General features: G+C 38.7%; 1 protein-coding gene across 1 annotated transcript in view; it reads left to right on the top strand.

The window, feature by feature from the left end:
- The window catches only part of ngfrb (nerve growth factor receptor b), a 36,832-nt gene extending 20,491 nt beyond the window's left edge, over window positions 1-16,341 (top strand). Inside the window, exons 4-6 of the mRNA XM_040039071.1 lie at window positions 7,072-7,303; window positions 9,695-9,855; window positions 11,734-16,341. Coding sequence (XP_039895005.1) covers window positions 7,072-7,303; window positions 9,695-9,855; window positions 11,734-12,077 — 737 coding nt within the window. The 3' untranslated portion in view covers window positions 12,078-16,341. The remainder of the gene's footprint in view (window positions 1-7,071; window positions 7,304-9,694; window positions 9,856-11,733) is intronic.
- The last annotated feature ends 2,509 nt before the right edge of the window (window positions 16,342-18,850 follow it).

The raw sequence follows: 18,850 nt of genomic DNA, 5'->3' as shown, positions 1-18,850 counted from the left end.
GTATGGCTGCAGCTGACCTCCTCTCTTTAACCCCTTTGCACCCTTCTCCACACAGTATGAGCATTGTAACAATGAAGGAGATCTTAAAGTTGACTGCATCTTTTTCTTCGCTGTCAGTGTGGGATTGATTCACTTTCCTGTCATCATTCCGGAATTTGCCCCGGAGATTCCAGGAAAAACCTTCAGAGGTGATTTGGCATGAGTGAGCAGTTCTGGTGGCAAGGGTGACCACAACACTTGCGCTTTCGCTCGTGTCGTAGTTTCGTGGCCAAAAGTTCTGCTCAGAGACTCCGGCTTTTGTCCTCATCGGGATTTATTGCATGTGTCTCTGCCAAACTGAGCCTCTCTCTCACTGATATTATCTTTAAAGCTGCCTAGGGCTGAATTATTGAATAAAGAGAGACATTAATGTAATTTTGCGGCATTGGGTCATTTGTTACATTATTGTCAGTGTGAGAAAAAAAAGGCAGTTTTGTCACTTTTCTACAATTTATCATTTTGAAATTCTTTACAGGTGATAAAGTCATGCAGGCTGTGACGAGCAACTGATTTTGCAAAAGCACTTCAGTTAAAGTTTCACCTTTTGACGGTGTGTTTAACACATTAAAGGTTTTACTTTGACCCAGATTTTACCTGATTGTGAATTTCCCTAACTCTTCCTAAGTGTTTTGAGTGCTTGACCTTACTGTAAAGTAAAACTTGAACATAATAGCTTTTAAATGTATAACTATTAGCTATTAAAGGAAGTTGCGATGGGACTCAAACTCCAATCTTCAAATCAAAAGCTGGGAGTGTGTTACCTCCACTGCACCTGTCTCTATATCTGGATTCTCCATCCACCGCAACCTTTTTGCCATTTTAAGAATTTTTGCATGTGTCATTTGAAATTGTAGGAAAAAAAACAGACTTCTTTCTACATTAAGGGTAGTGATCAACCAGTTGAAAGCAGCTGCACAAGAGAAAATGCATCAGCATGAGATTAGTACACTGGAAAACAAATAAAGAGCTGCAGGAGAGAACGAGATGGAGAAAGCTGGCGAGAGTGGAGCACAGGAGCAGATGCTGAGAATGCGGCCTGGTCGATAAAAGCGATGGAGTTACTCCTCTGCACTCTCGGGTTTCTCTGGTTGACCTCTACGAGTGCTGATCACTTTCTGCAGCAGAACAGTCACTCACACACACACACACACACACACGCAGAAAGACGTGCCCACACGCATGCACTCTCTACATTCATGGGTGTGTCTAAGGCATGTGTGCAGAAGGAGTAGATGGGTTGCATACAGTAGGAAGTAAGCCAGAGGCCAAAAGACAGATTGACAAAACAAGAGTAACAGCATTCTGCAGTATTTGAAGGGCATCGCTTTGTTTGTATTTGTAACAACTATTATAAAAATAGTTGTGGTTCATTTAATGAATAATGAATAATATACAAATGTCTTTTCAGGTTTTGATGTGCAGGGATTTGTGGTTGTTATGGCTGCAGTCAGGTGGAATGCAGTTACAGAAAGGCAAACCGAGCCCCTCCTGTCTTTTGTGACTAAATCATAAGTCAGGCTTTAAAGTATACGGTGTTGAAACTGCAGCAACACCTGTTTGCACGAGTCCGCAAGCGGTTGGAATGACGAGTTCAGCTCAGGTGTGGCTGCACACACACAAACAAGCACACAGCTGCTGTGAACACAAGCTGCATGCACAGTCCTGCTGCTCTTATATAGTACTTATGTAAAGGGCACAGACCAACAGGTTCTTATTACACGCTTAATGTGCACAAGAGCCTGGATTTCCTGTCACAAGTGAATCACTATCAGACAAAGCAAGCGAGACAACTCTGGTAATTTCACTAACAGCCAGATAATGCTTAACAATAAATATAATAATTGTTTTGATAATTCAAAACCGACTGAGCCTGTCATTTTGACGTCTCCGCAGCTTTCAACTTTTATAGTTCTAATGACAGGCGTGCCGCGCTCTTACCGGAGGAACCCCCCTGGTTTAAACTGTGAGACAAATAATATCCTGTATGCGATATATATACCTAGCATTTACAATAAAGATTAAAAATACACTGATAAAAGATGGGAGGGAAGACAAATAATGCCAGTGAAGCAGCTTCCCTTTGCCACCATTGCCTTATATTGAAAACAGCTTATTATTTAAAGCTTTGTGCAGATTGAGAGTGCTGCCTGCTTACATAAGAGTGCTCATCATCCACATGAAAACTGAAAATAATAAGAATGATTAAAACAACATTAAAAAACTTCTAAATCAGGGGTGTCCAGCTCCAGGCCTCGAGGGCCGGTGTCCTGCAGGTTTTAGATATCACCCTGGGTCAACACACCTGAATCAAATCATTAGTTCATTACCAGGCCTCTGGAGAACTTCAAGACATGTTGAGGAGGTAATTTAGCCATTTGAATCAGCTGTGTTGGATCAAGGACACATCTAAAACCTGCAGGACACCGGCCCTTGAGGCCTGGAGTTGGACACCCCTGGTCTAAATGATCATAGGAGTGACTGACAGAAAAGGAATTGCCCAGTAGGAATGAGTAAAAGTGTAGCCAGATGTAATGTGGGGAAAAGACTGAAGGATAAAGAGGAACGATGGAGAGAGGACATATTTTTAGCCGGACAAAGCAGCTCTCTGTCATGGGACGGTGTCTGATTTTGTGTGAGCGTGCGCACGTGTGTGTTGGAAAGTAAAGAAAGTAGAAACAAACACGCTATGGTGGTAACGGTGGCAGTGATGGTGGTGGTGTGTGTGTGTGTGTGTGTGTGTGTGTGTGTGTGTGTGTGTGTGTGTGTGTGTGTGTGTGTGTGTGTGTATTCTCTATGGTGTGGTACCTAGTATTGAAGAGGGCAGGAAGCAACATGATATCTTGTAGTGATTCACCAGAAGCCTGTTTATATGTATACTATTTCTTAGGCACTTCATCCACTCATAAAGGTATAATATATCCACCAGTTTAGCAGCAACCCACACACGTATAATATAACTGGCTTGTTTTGTTTTGTTTCTGTCATCCATACTTTTTCCTTTACATATCAATGAGAGCAGGATGCCAGATTTACAAAGTCTTGTTAGCTATCAGTACATATGAAGGCTTGGACAGTCTCGGTCGTTGTGTCCTTGGGCAAGACACTTCACCCGTTGCCTACTGGTGGTGGTCAGAGGGCCCGGTGGCGTCAGTGTCCGGCAGCCTCGCCTCTGTCAGTGCGCCCCAGGGTGGCTGTGGCTACAATGTAGCTTGCCATCACCAGTGTGTGAATGTGTGTGTGAATGGGTGGATGACTGGATATGTAAAGCGCTTTGGGGTCCTTAGGGACTAGTAAAGCGCTATATAAATACAGGCCATTTACCATTTTACCATTTCCATATGAATGGGATAAAAAAAATATGATGATACAGACTTTCCAAAAGTTATTGAACTGGATGGATGATGAGCCTCAAGTTTTTAGAGCCTCATCTGTAAATCTAGGTTTCAGCTGTCTCTGATGCTAGCTGAGGTGCTATCTCTGGTATTGTGCAACTCCCCATAAAGCCACAAAAAAAGCACTATATATGCAAAAATTCCAAGATCTTTACAGTTTGGCTTTAAATGCAACAAGCAAGATGAGTTAGTATATGGAAGTGTGAAGACCAGGAATGTTGTGGCTTTGGCAATAATACTCGAAAATGGTTTCAAGTAAGTCGTGTTAAGTGAGTTAAAGCACCGGAAACAGAAGCATGTGGCTTACTGAGCTAAGCAGGAGGCAAAACTGGCAAAGAACCAACAATAAGAAGGTAACACGAAGACAAACAGGCATCTGGGCTGCTTGTAAATACCTAACAGGGTTAAAAAAAAAAAAAAACTGCACACAAAACAAATGTTTTCGCTGTGTGTCAAGTGTCAAATGAGTACAGCACTGAGAATTACATTTACAGCTCATAGGCTTCAGGTTAATGGGGCACAAGTGTCATCCTAAGACAAGTTAGTGAGAAAAAGCTGTGGCCTTAAAGGTTAATGATTAAGAATCATCGACGTAGATTTGATGTTCAGTTAATTGTTGTTACCATAAAGTGCTTCCTCAAATTTCCTTCAGCTAAAATCCCCGCAGCAGCTCAGCACATCGATCTAAGTTAGCTCTCATTAAAAATGTTTTCGCCTCATTAGTAAAAAATGGATGCCTTGCACTCAGCGGCTCTCCTGAGGTATTTAGAGCCCTCTGAAACCAACAGCCTGATTTCCTGTCCATGCTGTGAGTAACTGTAAGTAAGTGACAGGCGAGGATAGGTTTCCGCATCCGCGGCGAGGAGCGAATGTGTCTGCTAATGGTTGGAGGAATGTGGGCAGGACTGGATGGACCAACTTGCTCTTACCATCGTTAATGGCTCCCTGGGGAGAGGGGAGGGTGGAGGATGGGGTATGACCAAGTGTTGTGGGAGTGCTTGTTGTGTTTGTCAGCATAATAAGTATTTATTGTTACACTTGCTGTGGTGAAAAGAGGCAAAACAGTAAAAGTAACACGGAAATATGTGATCTGCCAAGTTACCACTTGTATCTGTAGCTATATTTAAACTTTGCAAACCATTTTCCGGTCATATTGCTGTGCTGGGAATGTCCTAGTCCGTGGAGTATCAAACAAACTGCTACTATTTATGAAAAAACAACCTTGGTCTGGATGTGTTTGCTGCTGTTTTTCTTTTCCAAATAACAAAATCCTTTGATTTGATTTCATTAGAAATGAAGTTAATTCTTGAAATTCATTTATGTTGTGAGGTCACTTTTAGCGTTTCCGATTTGAGCAAAAGTGCACTGACCCGAGCTGCAGCACAGTTAAATCTGTTTAAATCAATAATTTAATTTCAAGAATGAATAGGTGAGTTTGTGTCATGCGTTGCTGCTTGACAAACTCAGAGTTTAAATCTCACTCTGCATTTCCTCTCAGTTTTTATAGAGGAAGCAGAAAGTTGTATTTCTATTGTTGGAAATAAGAAGTGCCCTATCTTGTGTTAGCAGACCGCAGATGTGTTTACCAGTCCTTCTACTGAGATATAATTTACAATTACTGTTACACAATGCTCAGAAGACCTTGTGTAACAGCTCTCAGTCTATAAATGGGGTAGTTTCGTATTAGTACACATTTAAATAAGTAATTGCCCCATAAACCTAATAACTGGTTGTGCACACCTTGGCAGTGAGAAGTTCAATCGAGCATTTGTGATGACTGACCATGAGTCTTTCACATCACTGTGGAGGATTTTTGGCCCACTCTACTTTGGAGAATTGTTTTAATCGGAGGGTTTTCCAGCATTAATGGGCTGTTTAATGTCATGCCAGATCATCTCAACGGGATTTAAGCCCAGACTTTGACCACGTCACTCCAAAACCTTCATTTTGTTTTTGAGCTACTCTGAGGTAAACCTGCTGATGTTTCTTGGATCATTGTGCTGCTGCATAACCCGAGTGAGCTTGAGTTTCAGGGAATAAAATGATGGCTGGACATTCTCATCCAGGATGTTTTGGTAGAGAGCAGAATTCATCGTTACAGCAAGTCATGCAGGTCCTGAAGCAAAAAAGTAGCCTCAGACCATCAGACTACCACCACCATGTTTGACTGTTGCTCTGATGTTCTTTTTATTAAATGCTATGTTAGTTTTATACCAGATGTAACAGGGATCAAGTCTTCTAAAATGTTCAACTTTTCTTTCATTCACAGGATATTTTTCCAAAGGTTTGGGGATCATTGAAATAGTTTTTAGGCAAATGTGAGACAAGCTTTTGTGTCCTTTTTGGTCAGCAGTAGTTTCCTCTTTGGAGCTCTCCCATGGATGCCATTTTTGCCTCTTTCTTAATAATAATGTATACTTTATTGATCCCCGTGGGGAAATTACTCTCTCTGCATTTGACCCATTCATTCAGTGAAGCAGTCGGCAGCCACTAAGCAGGCACACTGAGAGCAGTGTGTAGGGACGATACTCGCTCAGGGGTACCTCAGGGTAGCTGTTCAGTGGATTCGAACCCCTGACCTTCCAATCATGGGGTCACCAGTCTACCTACTGAGCTATCCCTGCCCTTATTGTTGAATCATGAACTCTGACCTTAACTGAGGCAAGTGAGGCAAGTGAGGCCTGCAGTTCTGTTGTTCAGGGTTTATTTGTGACCTCCTGAATGAGTTTTGGTAGGCCGGTCTCTCCTGGGAAGGTTCACCAGTTTTTTAACTTTTCTACATTTGTGTATAACGGCTCTCACTGTTGTTCACTGAAGTCCCAAAGCCTTAGAAATGTCTTCGTAACTCTTTCCAGACTGATAGATGTCAATGACTTTGTTTCTTAACTAATCTTGAGTTTAGATTTATTGAATCAACAGGTCTGGTAGTAATCAGTGCTGTTTGTGGCTTAACCCAGCTTTCCAAAAGCTCTGGTCATCACAGATAAAATCATTAATTTAAAAAAATACATTTTATATTTACTTGGGTTATCTTTGTCAGATATAAAATCAAATATTAAATCCAATATAAAATTTGTATGATGATCTGACAAATGTGACAAATATGAAATAGAAACCTAACACATGAGGAAGTGATGAAAATATTCCATGACACTGAAAGAAGGACAGAAGAGGGAAAAACTGCATTTTTTCATTATAATTTTTGAAATGAAGCATTGATATTGTGTCAGTACTGCACATGATAATGTGTAGATTATGTGTAGATTATGATATTATTTCTATAATAATAATATGTATATAATATTATGAAGTAGATTTTTGTTCCCGTAATGGCAAGACATGCAATAAAAGTTTCGATGAATTTCAATCATAAATAAAATATATTTTTTGATATTTCTTAAGTAATTAGCTCTAGCCACAGCACAATCACAAAGCTAAAGGAAAGGAAATACTGGACTGACGTTCAGCACAGGGATGGCCTGCTGGGTATTAAAACTGCCAGCTTTCTCTTTTTAACAGTAAATGATCCAAGTGGTCAAAAATAAATGTTTAACAAAACTGTGAATGTTTTAATTTCCTGTTGCTGTTCTATCTTCACAAAACTCAAGAATTTCTCTCTGTGCATATTTGTCCTTTACAGGTCAGTCCACCACAGGGTCTCTATTTACTTTCCCCCCCACTACCAGTGATGACTTAACATATGAACCCGTACCAGAGGTCCCCACAGACAGCAGCAGCAGCACCACCACCACCACTAGTGGTGATTCCCAGCAGCGGTTCTACAAGGGTCTGAATGATAAACTCATCCCCATCTACTGCTCCATCCTGGCAGCTGTTGTTGTTGGATTAGTGGCCTTCATCATCTTCAAGAGGTGAGGACTAAGCAGGAAACGCACTGAAAAGTAGACATATTGAGCAAAATGCCATCTCAAGGTACCTGATGACCAACTGCAACTACAAGAAAAAAGCAGAGTTTCAGAAACTTCAAATTTTGGCATCTGTCAATGTCATAAAGCCTAAATCATAACTAAAACCTGATGCTCATTTATGACCCTCATTCCAAAAAATATGGCACACTGGGTAAAATATAAAAACAAACAAACCCAGAATACAATGATTTACAACTCTGATCTCAAATTAGAGGTGTCACCTCTTCTTTTATAATCAGTCTATAAATGCGTAAATGAGAGAGGAATTTTGCCCCATTCGTGTATGATACAGATTCCATCTGCTCAGTCCTGGGTTATCTTTGTTGTATTATTTTTATTCCCTTCATGAGACTCTAAGTTTTCAGTTGGTGAAAGGCTTGGACTGCAGGCAGGCCAGCTCAGCCCTCAGACTCTTCTACTATGAAGTCATGCTGTTTTAATAGATGCAGTGTGCTGTTTAGCATTGTGTTTCTTAAATATGGAAGACCTTCCCTGAAAAAGATGCCATCTGGATGGGAGCATACGCTGCTCTAAAGTATTTATATGCCTTTCAGCACAGATGGTGCCTTTCCAGAATGTAAGTCGCCAGTTCCACAGGCATGAATGCCGCCCTCTTACCATCAGACTTTTCTACTGATGGTCCCTCTCCTCTTTAGTCTGGAGGATGAGGCATCCATGTTTTCCAAAAAGAATTAAAGAATTACAGAACAGTTTTTCACTTTCCTTCAGTCTATTTTAAACTAGCGCAGAGAAGATAGCAGCGTTTGTAAGTCATGTTTCTTTCTCAAATGCTTTAAAGCATTCACAATTTTACCTTTTGGAATATAAGTCTGAGTTATAAAAGACAAAGGAGGAGAAAAGCATCACTCAGTTCACCTCAGTTACACTACTGGGTTTGGGGCGAATGAGGACTTATATGCATTGTCATCATCTGATATGTGCAGAAATGTAGAACGCACCTATTCAGGTCCTTTTTTTGGTTCGCTACATATGTGTGCTACAGTGACATCCTAACCTTACTGTACCTAGGAATAAAAGCTGATAGGAAAAATAAACGCATTAGTCTGAGTGTGCAGTGAGGTATGAGCTACAGAAATATGTGGAAAAATCATATCTGATTAAATTTGCCCTCATCTACTTTAAAACAGTACTTGGTAGGGATGGGTACCGGTAATGGCACCGGTTCTGACATAAATGGTAGTAACCAGACCGAAAAGCAGCGCACATTTCGGTGCTTTATTTTCCTGAAATGTCATACACTTTGGATTCCAGCCAATCATTTTACCTTTGCAAGCGTAGCAGGCGGGCCCAGGTACGTACGTTCTTTTAGAGCAGAGCTACAGATTAAAAACGCCCAAGGCGAAGCGGTCAAAAGTCTGGCTGTACTTCACAGCAAAAGAAAGTGGGAAACAGCTAAACATGAGAGGTTTTTGGACAAAGTTTGTGTTCTTCATTCTTTAAGCACCGGTTTGAGCACCGTTTAAGCACCGGCACTGTTTCAAAAGTACCGGTTTGGTACTGGTATCGGATAAAACCTAAACGATACCCATCCCTAGTGCTTGGAAGTTATGGCCACTTGGTGAGCCTCAAACACACTAACAGCATTTTTGTTTTGCTTTTGTTGGACATCAACCATAAAATTTATGTTGAACGGTCAGTGTTTTGACACAACTTCCGGGAAGAGATCTAAAAGTAGCGGGAGCGTTAATGCTAGAAGCAGTTGAAAGGTGCACAGTTAGATGAAGTGGAATCGAATTTGATATGGGTTTGTAGTTTTTTGCCCCTCAGCCTACAGAATCTACTGAAAATCTCAGATGAATTTGAATCTCAGTGACCTTGACCTCAAGGTCAAGTTTCCTCAAAATCTTGTGAGAGGTTAGTGTAGAAGTCATCTGTGCTATGATGAGATCTGTTATGTTTTACTTTCATATTTACTGTAGAATAAATGGCTACATGAAAATGGTATCATTCCAAGAAATGGCTGAAAATGTTTGGGTTAAAAAAATAATATTAATAAGATTTTATTAAAAGGGTAATGAGACTGGTAAACACTATGTCCAGCGAAGACATGAATAACAATAGAAATAAAGGAGCTAAATTCCGGTAAATGAGAAAAACACCCATATTGCAGCCTTATGGAGACACACAACAACACAGTAGGCCTGCTCTAACAGTGTACGTGAAAGATACTCATACTGAACCCATACAGTTATAATCCAGCTGCAGCTCACTGATTATATGCTGTGTACGTAACATAATTTAAAAAGGGGAAACCGGTTTGTGTGTTAACAGTTCTGGTATGATGAATCTCTGTGCTGATTCGTTCACATACAGGTGGAACAGCTGCAAGCAGAATAAGCAAGGAGCCAACAACTGCACCCCCAACCCGAACCAGACCCCGTCACCCGAGGGGGAGAAGCTACACAGTGACAGCGGCATTTCTGTGGACAGCCAGAGTCTGCAGGAGCAGCAGGGCCAGAATCAGGCACAAACAGGTTAAAACTCATCCACAGTATAACGACACAGGGGCCGCTGTCATAGCGCTGAGAAACACGATAGCCCTCATTTATCAAACTAATGTGCTTAAACTGGGTGTAAACATATGATAAGTCTGATGGACAGCAAACCAGAAATTTGGGTTTCAGGGCAAGTACATAAACCGTAGGCTGCACCCTAAACAGCGTCAACCTTATTTTTCTTACGAAAAGAGGCCCACCCTCCCCTCTCTCAGGAAAACTTACTTACTGTAGCAAATCGGCAGGAGAGGATTACAACAGTGATGAAGCCTTCAGACCTTCAGTGTTATTTTAGCAGATCAGGTCCTGAAAAACCTGTTTATATTTGGAAAAACACAATTAAAAGTAGATTTGATATCTTAAAGTGTAATCTGTAGTATTGGGACCAATGATGGATTCTTTTCTTGTAGTTCATGCAAAGCAGTTACTTAAAATGTTAATGTTCACTTCTTGTAAGGCGCACCCATAGCCTGCACAGGCTTATTCAGTTTAGAAGCAGGTCTCTCTTGTAAATGAGACATTGAGTCTCAGTGAGATTACCTGAACAAATAAAGGTTAAATGAAAATAAAAAATAAATAGAGCTTAATTAAAAATCAGCCAAGGAAACCATGTGATCTATTTTTAAATCACATAGAGGTGAACAGCTGAAGGCATCAACTCTGTTAGTCCCATTCTCATAAGTGGAATATCTCTGAGTACATTTCTTTGACCCTGTAAACAACCATTAGACAATTGACAGAAAATTCTTTTTTTTTTTTTTTACACTGGATTGTTTATTGAACCTTCCGACAATAAAAATGCATTATAATCACTAAATCTTGCATTTTTTGTGCATTTTTTTCTACATTGATGATGTAGAGGTCTCAGAACCTCACAAGAACTAATGTATCAAATATGATATGTGTCGCATTACAAGATTAAATTCGAAACAAACCTTTGCTTTCTATAGTTTGTATGCAGACTGTGCAGATTTGTCAGATTATCCTTTTATGGGGATTAAATGAAGAAAATGCTTCTTGTTCTGAACTTATTCACCTTGCTCTTATATGTCACGGTTTTGGGACTCATCACTTGTACCTGTGCATTAATAATTATTTCAATCAGGGATTTGACGGATGAGGATGAACTAATTATCATATGGAGTTCAAAGATCAAAATCATCAAAGCCTCACAAAACTTTCAAAATCATAAGAAATTTTACACAAAAAGCTCATAGAAAAAAAATGAAGTGATGTCAGAGTGTCATCATAATGTTTTCTACCCTATTCAACACCATACACTATGTCAGTCTGGCTGTACAAACTGCAGTTTGGCTGCCAGTAAAGGCATGAAACCATAAATAAGTCATTTTAGTTTGGCAAGCTCTGGGAATTTTATTAATGAGGCACTCCTGAGATATTGTAGGGCAATGAATTTACTTAAACCGCAAAAGCCATCTGAAATATACAGACCGCTTTTATAAATATTAAAGAGTGAAGTCCCTTGCTGACGGAGTTATTATTGCACAGGACAAAGTGATGAGTCCTAAAACCATGATCTGTCAGAGCAAGGTGAATAAGTTGGGAACAAGAAGCATTTTCTTCATTTAATGGCCATTAAAAGTGAATCAGAGCTTGTTGTTTGACACTGATATTGACAAAGAATGTACTGTCTGCATAAAAACTATATTTAGAAAGTAATCCGATTAGTAATGATGACTCACAGTCCTGTAGTTATTTGTGCACAGCTGCCATCGCTCTGTGGATCACATCAAGTGAATAAAATATTTTCTTTGTTCAATAAGATATTATGCTGTTATCTGTGTGCTTAAACTTAAATAAAAATGCATAATTGTGTTTGTTTTTTTCCTTTTGCAGTCGTCAACATCGATGAAGAGCCTTGTTTGCTTCTTCCCCTCCACACCAGAGAGAAAGTGGAGAAGCTGCTGTTTAGGGCTGCGGACGGAGAAGACTGCGACCACATGCACGACAGCGACTGGAGCAGCTTGGCGGCTCTTCTCGGATACGAGGAGGAGCGGATCGCGACCTTCCAGCAGGAAGAGCATCCGGTCTGCGCCCTCCTGTCTGACTGGGCGGGAAAGGACTGTGCCAGCATCGAAGCTCTGTGCACGGCGCTGCGCAAAATCAATCGCGAAGACGTCGCTCAGAGCCTGGTGCTCAGCCCAAGTGCCGCTAAAACAACAGCCACTTCTGTAGTGTGATTTTTGTTTATTTTTAAAGCTCAACAGTGATTTCACATGTTAACACCTGAACCTTAAAATATTCCTCTGTGGCCTCCTATTCCTCTATGCTATATTCACTTATGAAGCTACCAATCACAGTGATGATCCAGTGCTGTGAATCCTGAAAAATCATGTCAAATTAAGGGATAATACTGGGAATCAGACAAACACTGACAGATAGATATCGCTATGTGAAACCAAATCTGCATTTATCCACAAAATATACAGCAAATTTGCAAAGAAAGAAGCTTAAAAAACAAATGTCTGTAATTACTCCACTGGATATCTACCTGCCTGAAGTTAAGGTTTTTTAAAATCTTGACTCTTATTTTTTCTCCAGTTTGGTCCTCTGCATCTTTAATTTTATCTTCATCCAGCCATTGCTACCCTTTCATAAGTCTGTGTTGTACTTTCCCATCTCTGCTACCAAAGATTTTCCTCAGACACTAACTCACAAGTTATATTGTTTTAATGCCATGTTTAAGTACACTGTTTAAATTTAAGTTGACAAATGGCTTGAACCTGTTACTCCTACTGGACGAGGCCTGCATACCACTGAATGTCTGGATCTTTGCAAATGTGACAACCTGAGGAAGTGATGTTTGGATACATTTCAAATGAACTTGTTCTCTTTCCAAAAAAAAGGAAGGAAAAAAAAACTTTTACCGTCCTTTTAAATATTTGTATTAGATCTAAGAGATGGAGCAGTAGCGTTTATCTCAGTGTCAGCTTCCTCTTAATCGGCTTCTGGACTCCTTTTTTCCCCCAGCAAGTGCTAACTGCCTGGACTTTGGGGCTGACTGTGGGTCCAGGTCACTGATGGAGGCAACGTGACTCCAGCCTGTGTGCTCAGACCTGTCTACATAACAGAAACTCAGAGACAGACTCCATGCTGACCCAGAAAAGGGAAAGACCTAGAATTCAAAACACAAGTAACAACCATGTATACAATATGTAGATATGCAGGCAAATGCACACGCCAGATATAGACATACTTGAAATAGATACCCAAATACAGTATCTAGGTTTGCATGCATGTAGTGTACATATACACACACAAACGCATACACAGTTAGCTCATGTATGCATTTACAGTCTTGTTCATAGTACAGGACACAGAAATGATCAGATCCTGCCATATATGGTATGGAACAGTGTGACAAAGGGACCATATACTGTTTGTTGTCATTAATAGTAGCCAATATTAGATATCTGTGTGCCTAATTATGTTAACAATTATATGATTTGTAATTTGCGCTGTAGATAATGAAATACTACATTAACAGTAAACAGCATGCACAAAGTAGCAACTCATTGTCAGCCAGTTATCCGGTAAATAAACTGCTGTAAATGATTAGGAAGCAAAAGAAAAATGACAGGATTTTCAATTTTTTCTCTTAATTTCTCAGGGTGTCTCATTTAACTGTGATATTACATTGATTTGTTATAGCACCCTACAACTAACAAAAACACAAAGGAGACTGTTTATCCAGAGCAATGATTCTCGCAACTGACAATCATTCAAACAGACTAATAAGACAGAGAAAGAAAAAAAGAAGAGGGGTGTCTAGTTTCTTCTTTGTTTGGGAACAATGACCTCCGGATAAAAGGCAAGTCAGTGGAGACACAAGTTGAAGGATGTGGGATGAATTCAGACCAGGGCAAGTGGAAAAGTTTTGGATTACTTAAATGTAAAGGGGAAACCCAGGGATCGGCAGTTGCATTAATTAGACTGTTTAATTGTAAGCATGCATTCATCTCTTTAGTGCATTATGCGCTCTCTGCATTGTGTTTTGTTCTGCCAGCTTGGTTAGGATTTATCAAAACATATTCAATTTTGTGTTTATGTTGATATTTAAAGCTTCAACTCTTTGGATTTTTTTTTCATTGGAAAATTTTTGAAGGATTAATTAGCATGCTACATAAAATCCTCGTCCTCACCAACCTCAGTTGCTACTGAGTGCAGATTGTCACTAATCGCTAGCATACTGAGCTTCATGCTGTAGTGTTACTTTAAATGAAGGTATTCTCATTACTCTGTAAGGGTTGTTGTATTTAATTCTCAAATAACAACTGTACATGGTATTATATTTCTGTTTTTGTCCTATAGATTGTAGCACTTAAATGTGTAATTATGTATTTACATTTTGCATCACAAATGCCTTTCCAGGCGGCTAATGTGATTTTTGGTTTTAGCTTTACTGTATTTTTTTGTAACTTGTAAATATTATTTTTTATTGATTTCAATTGTAAATAATTTGTCTTTTTCTACATTTTATCTTAGTTAAAGCCTGGAAGTGGCCACTGTATAATACTTGTATGTGAACAGGACTATATTACAATTCTAGGGCTGTTGACAAAAGGAACAAAAGAACAGCCACGCCTCATTAAGGCAGTTAACAAATTATTCAGTTCTACTAACATAAAGAAAAAGAAAGACTAAATTCAATCTACATTTCATATAGTTCAGGATTAAACAGATTCTAATGCTCCAGTTAGACACCCAGCCAAGTAACCCTTAGGTTAAAGCATAATTAAAATAATAAGCTGCAATATCATTCAAAAGATTAGATTTTAGGGACACTAAAGAAACAATACTAAAACGAAACAATGATATAACATTTTTATCCCCTTTCTTGCTAAGAATTAGATGCCATGAGCGATACAATGGGTGTTACTATATGGAATGTAATAAATGAAGCTACAAAGACTGGAACAAGTATTGCCTCTGGGAAAACCTAAAAATAACTAGATTCATTGTTGCAGGAGGTTGTGCACCATACCGCTTCAGCTATTATCTTTAGACAGAACTAGACCAGTCAAGCCAAGCTCCTTCAATTTCTATCACGCATTTAAAAACAAACTTTTCGTGTTTTCAATTCAATGGAAATAGAAAGAGAGAAATGCAAAACAAGCTAGCTGTTCCAGTTCATGCTAAGCCACTGGTTCTTAGACTGGTAGCCAAGGTATCCACCACATACAGTGAACACATTAAAATGCAACAAATACAAAGTCAAACAATGTCACATGATATACAATATAGCTGTACACATACCTACAAAAGGAAAAAAAAAACATCAGTGGCGGGAAAACGTCTGCGTCTGCATTCCTATTGATGGTTTTAAATTTTACATAAGCTGCATGTTTGTTTGTTTAACTTTAGGCCTTTCTGCAAATTGAACAAAATGTAGTTGAAATACTGTCTAGAAAAATAAACGTGGCTAATTGTAATCTAGGGTACTTTTTTTTTGTTATTGATTAAACTTGTGAGCTAAGCTAGCTGCCTGCTAAGGTAAATCAGCTGTCTGCTAGCTGTAATAAGATGAGAGTATTTTGCCTTCCTAAAACATTTAACGGATTATTTAATTAAAAACCATTCTTCCTAAATAAGTCATTAATCGATTATATGTAATTATCAGTTATATATAATCGGTTAATAATCTGCTATATTAACCACTAACCAATAGTTGTACCAATATTCATAAATACTATTACATGTGTATATGTGGTATACTATTGCACTGCATAGGTTATATATCATAAAGGCACATCTTTCAAGGGGGGAACTAGGCTGATAGAGTGATTTAAGCCTCATTTGTCTTGAATGTCTTAAAAATTTGCACCAGCTCATTTGCTAATGTGAGAGTTAAAGCTCTTTGCCTAAAACCTTACAAGCTTTCCTGACCAATAACAAAATGTTTCACACGAAACTGTCAATATAAACTTTGCTCTGGTAAATTAAGTCTTTTTCTTCTTGGAAACTGCAGGAACCAGAGCACTTGAAAAACTGTAGGGCCTCTTCTCTGCTTTGGTTTTATGATGCTTAAGGGGATTATTTTAGTTTAATAGTTTTGGTCAATGATATCCACCACAATAGAATGACCTTCCTTGAAAGCTCTTTCTTCATTGTACCAAAAGATGGTAAACACAATAAAATGTATGTGCATCCTTCTATCAGAAGCTACAATTGAATATGGATGCTTTTCCCTGAATAATATTTGTTGATTCTGAGGGCTAAAAGTAACCATGAAATGAGGGTTGTGCGTAAAAGGCTTTCTTTTGAGGGTAAATCCCTGGTAATGTAGCTCATAGTGACTCATAGCAGAACCAGGACTGAGCTGTACACATCTGAAAATCACTGTTCCTTGTATACGAATACATATACTGCTCTGTACTTAATGTGAATTTGCTAAAAACCTACTGCAGACAAGCAGTAAAACCAATAATAAAGCTTTTAAAGGCACTCATCTTCTGTATTGATCCAACAACACACAAACACAAATATGCACATTAGAAATTAGATGTACTCAATTAAATAAATAATTATCTGAATATATAGGACAATTATTATTTTTTGTATTTATTTAATCATATGGGTTGATAATTTCATAAATATGCTTTTAAGTGGCATAGTCTACTTTCTATTTTTCTCTGTCTTTAAATTTGCATGAGCAAACAGTATAGTATTTTAAGCTTTTGGTAATACTTTTTAGACTTTAGTGCTCATATGTATGTATCTTAACAATTTTAGAATGGTTAGATCTTGGAAAAGCAATGTATTGTTTTGCATTTTGTCCGAAGGAGAAGGCCTGTGCATTTTTTCTCCAGTGCCACGTCCTTCTGATATGTAACTCAAGCCAAATGAGACAGACTGATTGCTGAAGGCTTTAACAGTTTCAGCACAGTGAGCAATAAGTGCTCAGAGGGGACTAAAAAGGGGGCAAACAAAGTCTGCACTAGTTCCTTCATCAAACTGACAGCATGAATTATGAGGGTTGTGTGTGGTCAGTGCAGAAATGGTAACGTGGTACTATCATAATAGAAACCGTCAGCCTGTCAACACAACTGGACTTACTGGTGAGTGATACAACAGAATAATGGTGCATGAAACGACACATGCTAACACACTGGTTCTCACTGACTTTATGCCACTATGGACTTAACTCAGTTGTAGTGTTACAAGTGTGAAAATATTGTGATGGATTAGTGTAGCTTATGGTTAAAATGAATTGTTTTTGTTGGAATTCATGCACTGTATGTGTTGGAAAACATCTATTAGATTTCTATAGACTAGAACAGAACAGAACATAACAGGCGTGATAGCTATCTGATATAATAAATAGAACAAAATGAAAAATGCAGCTAAATCTACAGTGACATATTACTATATACACAATGATACATGGGCATATGCATCATTTCTGCACTGTATGAAAAGCTGTTTGAACACCTGGTTATGTGTAGAGATGCACAGATGTTGCAACGCCACAGGGTTTTTTGAGGTAGAATTGTGAGTTGTTAAGAATAATCCTATACATAGTATATGTGACGAATTAAATCAGTTCTGAAAGTATTTGGACAAAGATACAGTTGATAGTTTTGCCTCTATACACCATCACAGTGGATTTCAAATTAAACAATCAATATGCAATTGAGGCACAGACTTTCAGCTTTAACTCATTTTCAGACACACAAAAGTAAGTGAACAATAGACTGAAAAGCAGTTTCATGAGATGAGGCCATTGTTGTTTCATGACAAATTAATCTGATAAAAGATCTGGACTCGATTGCAAGTGTTGAACTTGACTGCTTTCCACTAGAACTCTCACTATAGGGTCTGAAGAAATATCAGTGAAATTGAAGGAGGCCATCAATAGGCTGAAAGCCCCAAATAAACCTATGATAGAGATTAAAACTTTAATCAGAGTTAGGTCAACTTTACGAATGGACAAATCAACACCGTGGTACATTCTTAAAAAGAATGATTGCCCTGCCCAACTCAGCTGGACTAATTGGTCTGGAGGACCACAGATGAAAACTAAAGTGCATTTTCACAAAATTATCTCCATAGTTAAGAACAACTTCTCACCATCTAACAAAGTCAAGGATATACTGAAGGAGGTGGGTGTATCAGTGCTGAAGTCTGCAATCAAGTGATTGCAGAAGGTCGTCAAGAAGGTCACCAAATACTGACAACAAACCACTGGTTTGCCAGAAAACATCTAAAATAACCTACCCAGTTCTGAAAAAAATATTTTCACAGATGAAGCCAAGATTAACTTATATCAGAATAATTGAAAGGGAAAAGTATGGAAAAGTAAATAAACACCTTGTGATCTGACGAATATCACATCATCTGTCAAACATGCTGAGACCAATGTTATGCTATGGGCATTAGGAGCCAGGCCATTGATTGAATGTTGATTGATTATTGATGTTAAATGATTATTTCTTCAGTGGAAAGAATCTTGTGTTAATTTAGCGAAATGCTACAAAACTGATCAGGCGGCACTTCTTAGACCAAAGCGTGTTGTGAAATCATTACAAACATGAATGCAGAGAGAGTCATAGAAAAGCAGCAGTGATGTATCTAATATAACATATAATAAATAACAAAGAATTTAAATGTAAAAAAACTGCACTACTTATATTCTATGTATATTACATACATCAGAAAAGACAAACCTGCTCCCTGATATTTCCTATCCAATCAACATTGAATGTAATAGTCTTTAATCTTTGTATTTGTTCCTTCCAGTTTAATCTGTTTCTTCTTATTCAGATCACAAGGGGCATGGGCAGGTTCTGAGACATCACCCAGTATCAGTTTCTAAGTGAACCGTGGTTCAAATGGAAAACACATTGCCATCTAACTGCTGCTAACCTCCAGTGAGTCGTTAGCAAGGAATGCTCCATGTGTGAAGAGAACCATGTGTACAAATGTGACATGTGGTGGTGAAAGGGGATAAGCA

The sequence above is a fragment of the Simochromis diagramma genome, unplaced genomic scaffold (assembly GCF_900408965.1).
Source record: "Simochromis diagramma unplaced genomic scaffold, fSimDia1.1 OVJJ01000402.1, whole genome shotgun sequence".
Classification (NCBI taxonomy): Eukaryota; Metazoa; Chordata; class Actinopteri; order Cichliformes; family Cichlidae; genus Simochromis; species Simochromis diagramma.
This window is presented reverse-complemented; position numbering and strand designations above follow the sequence as displayed.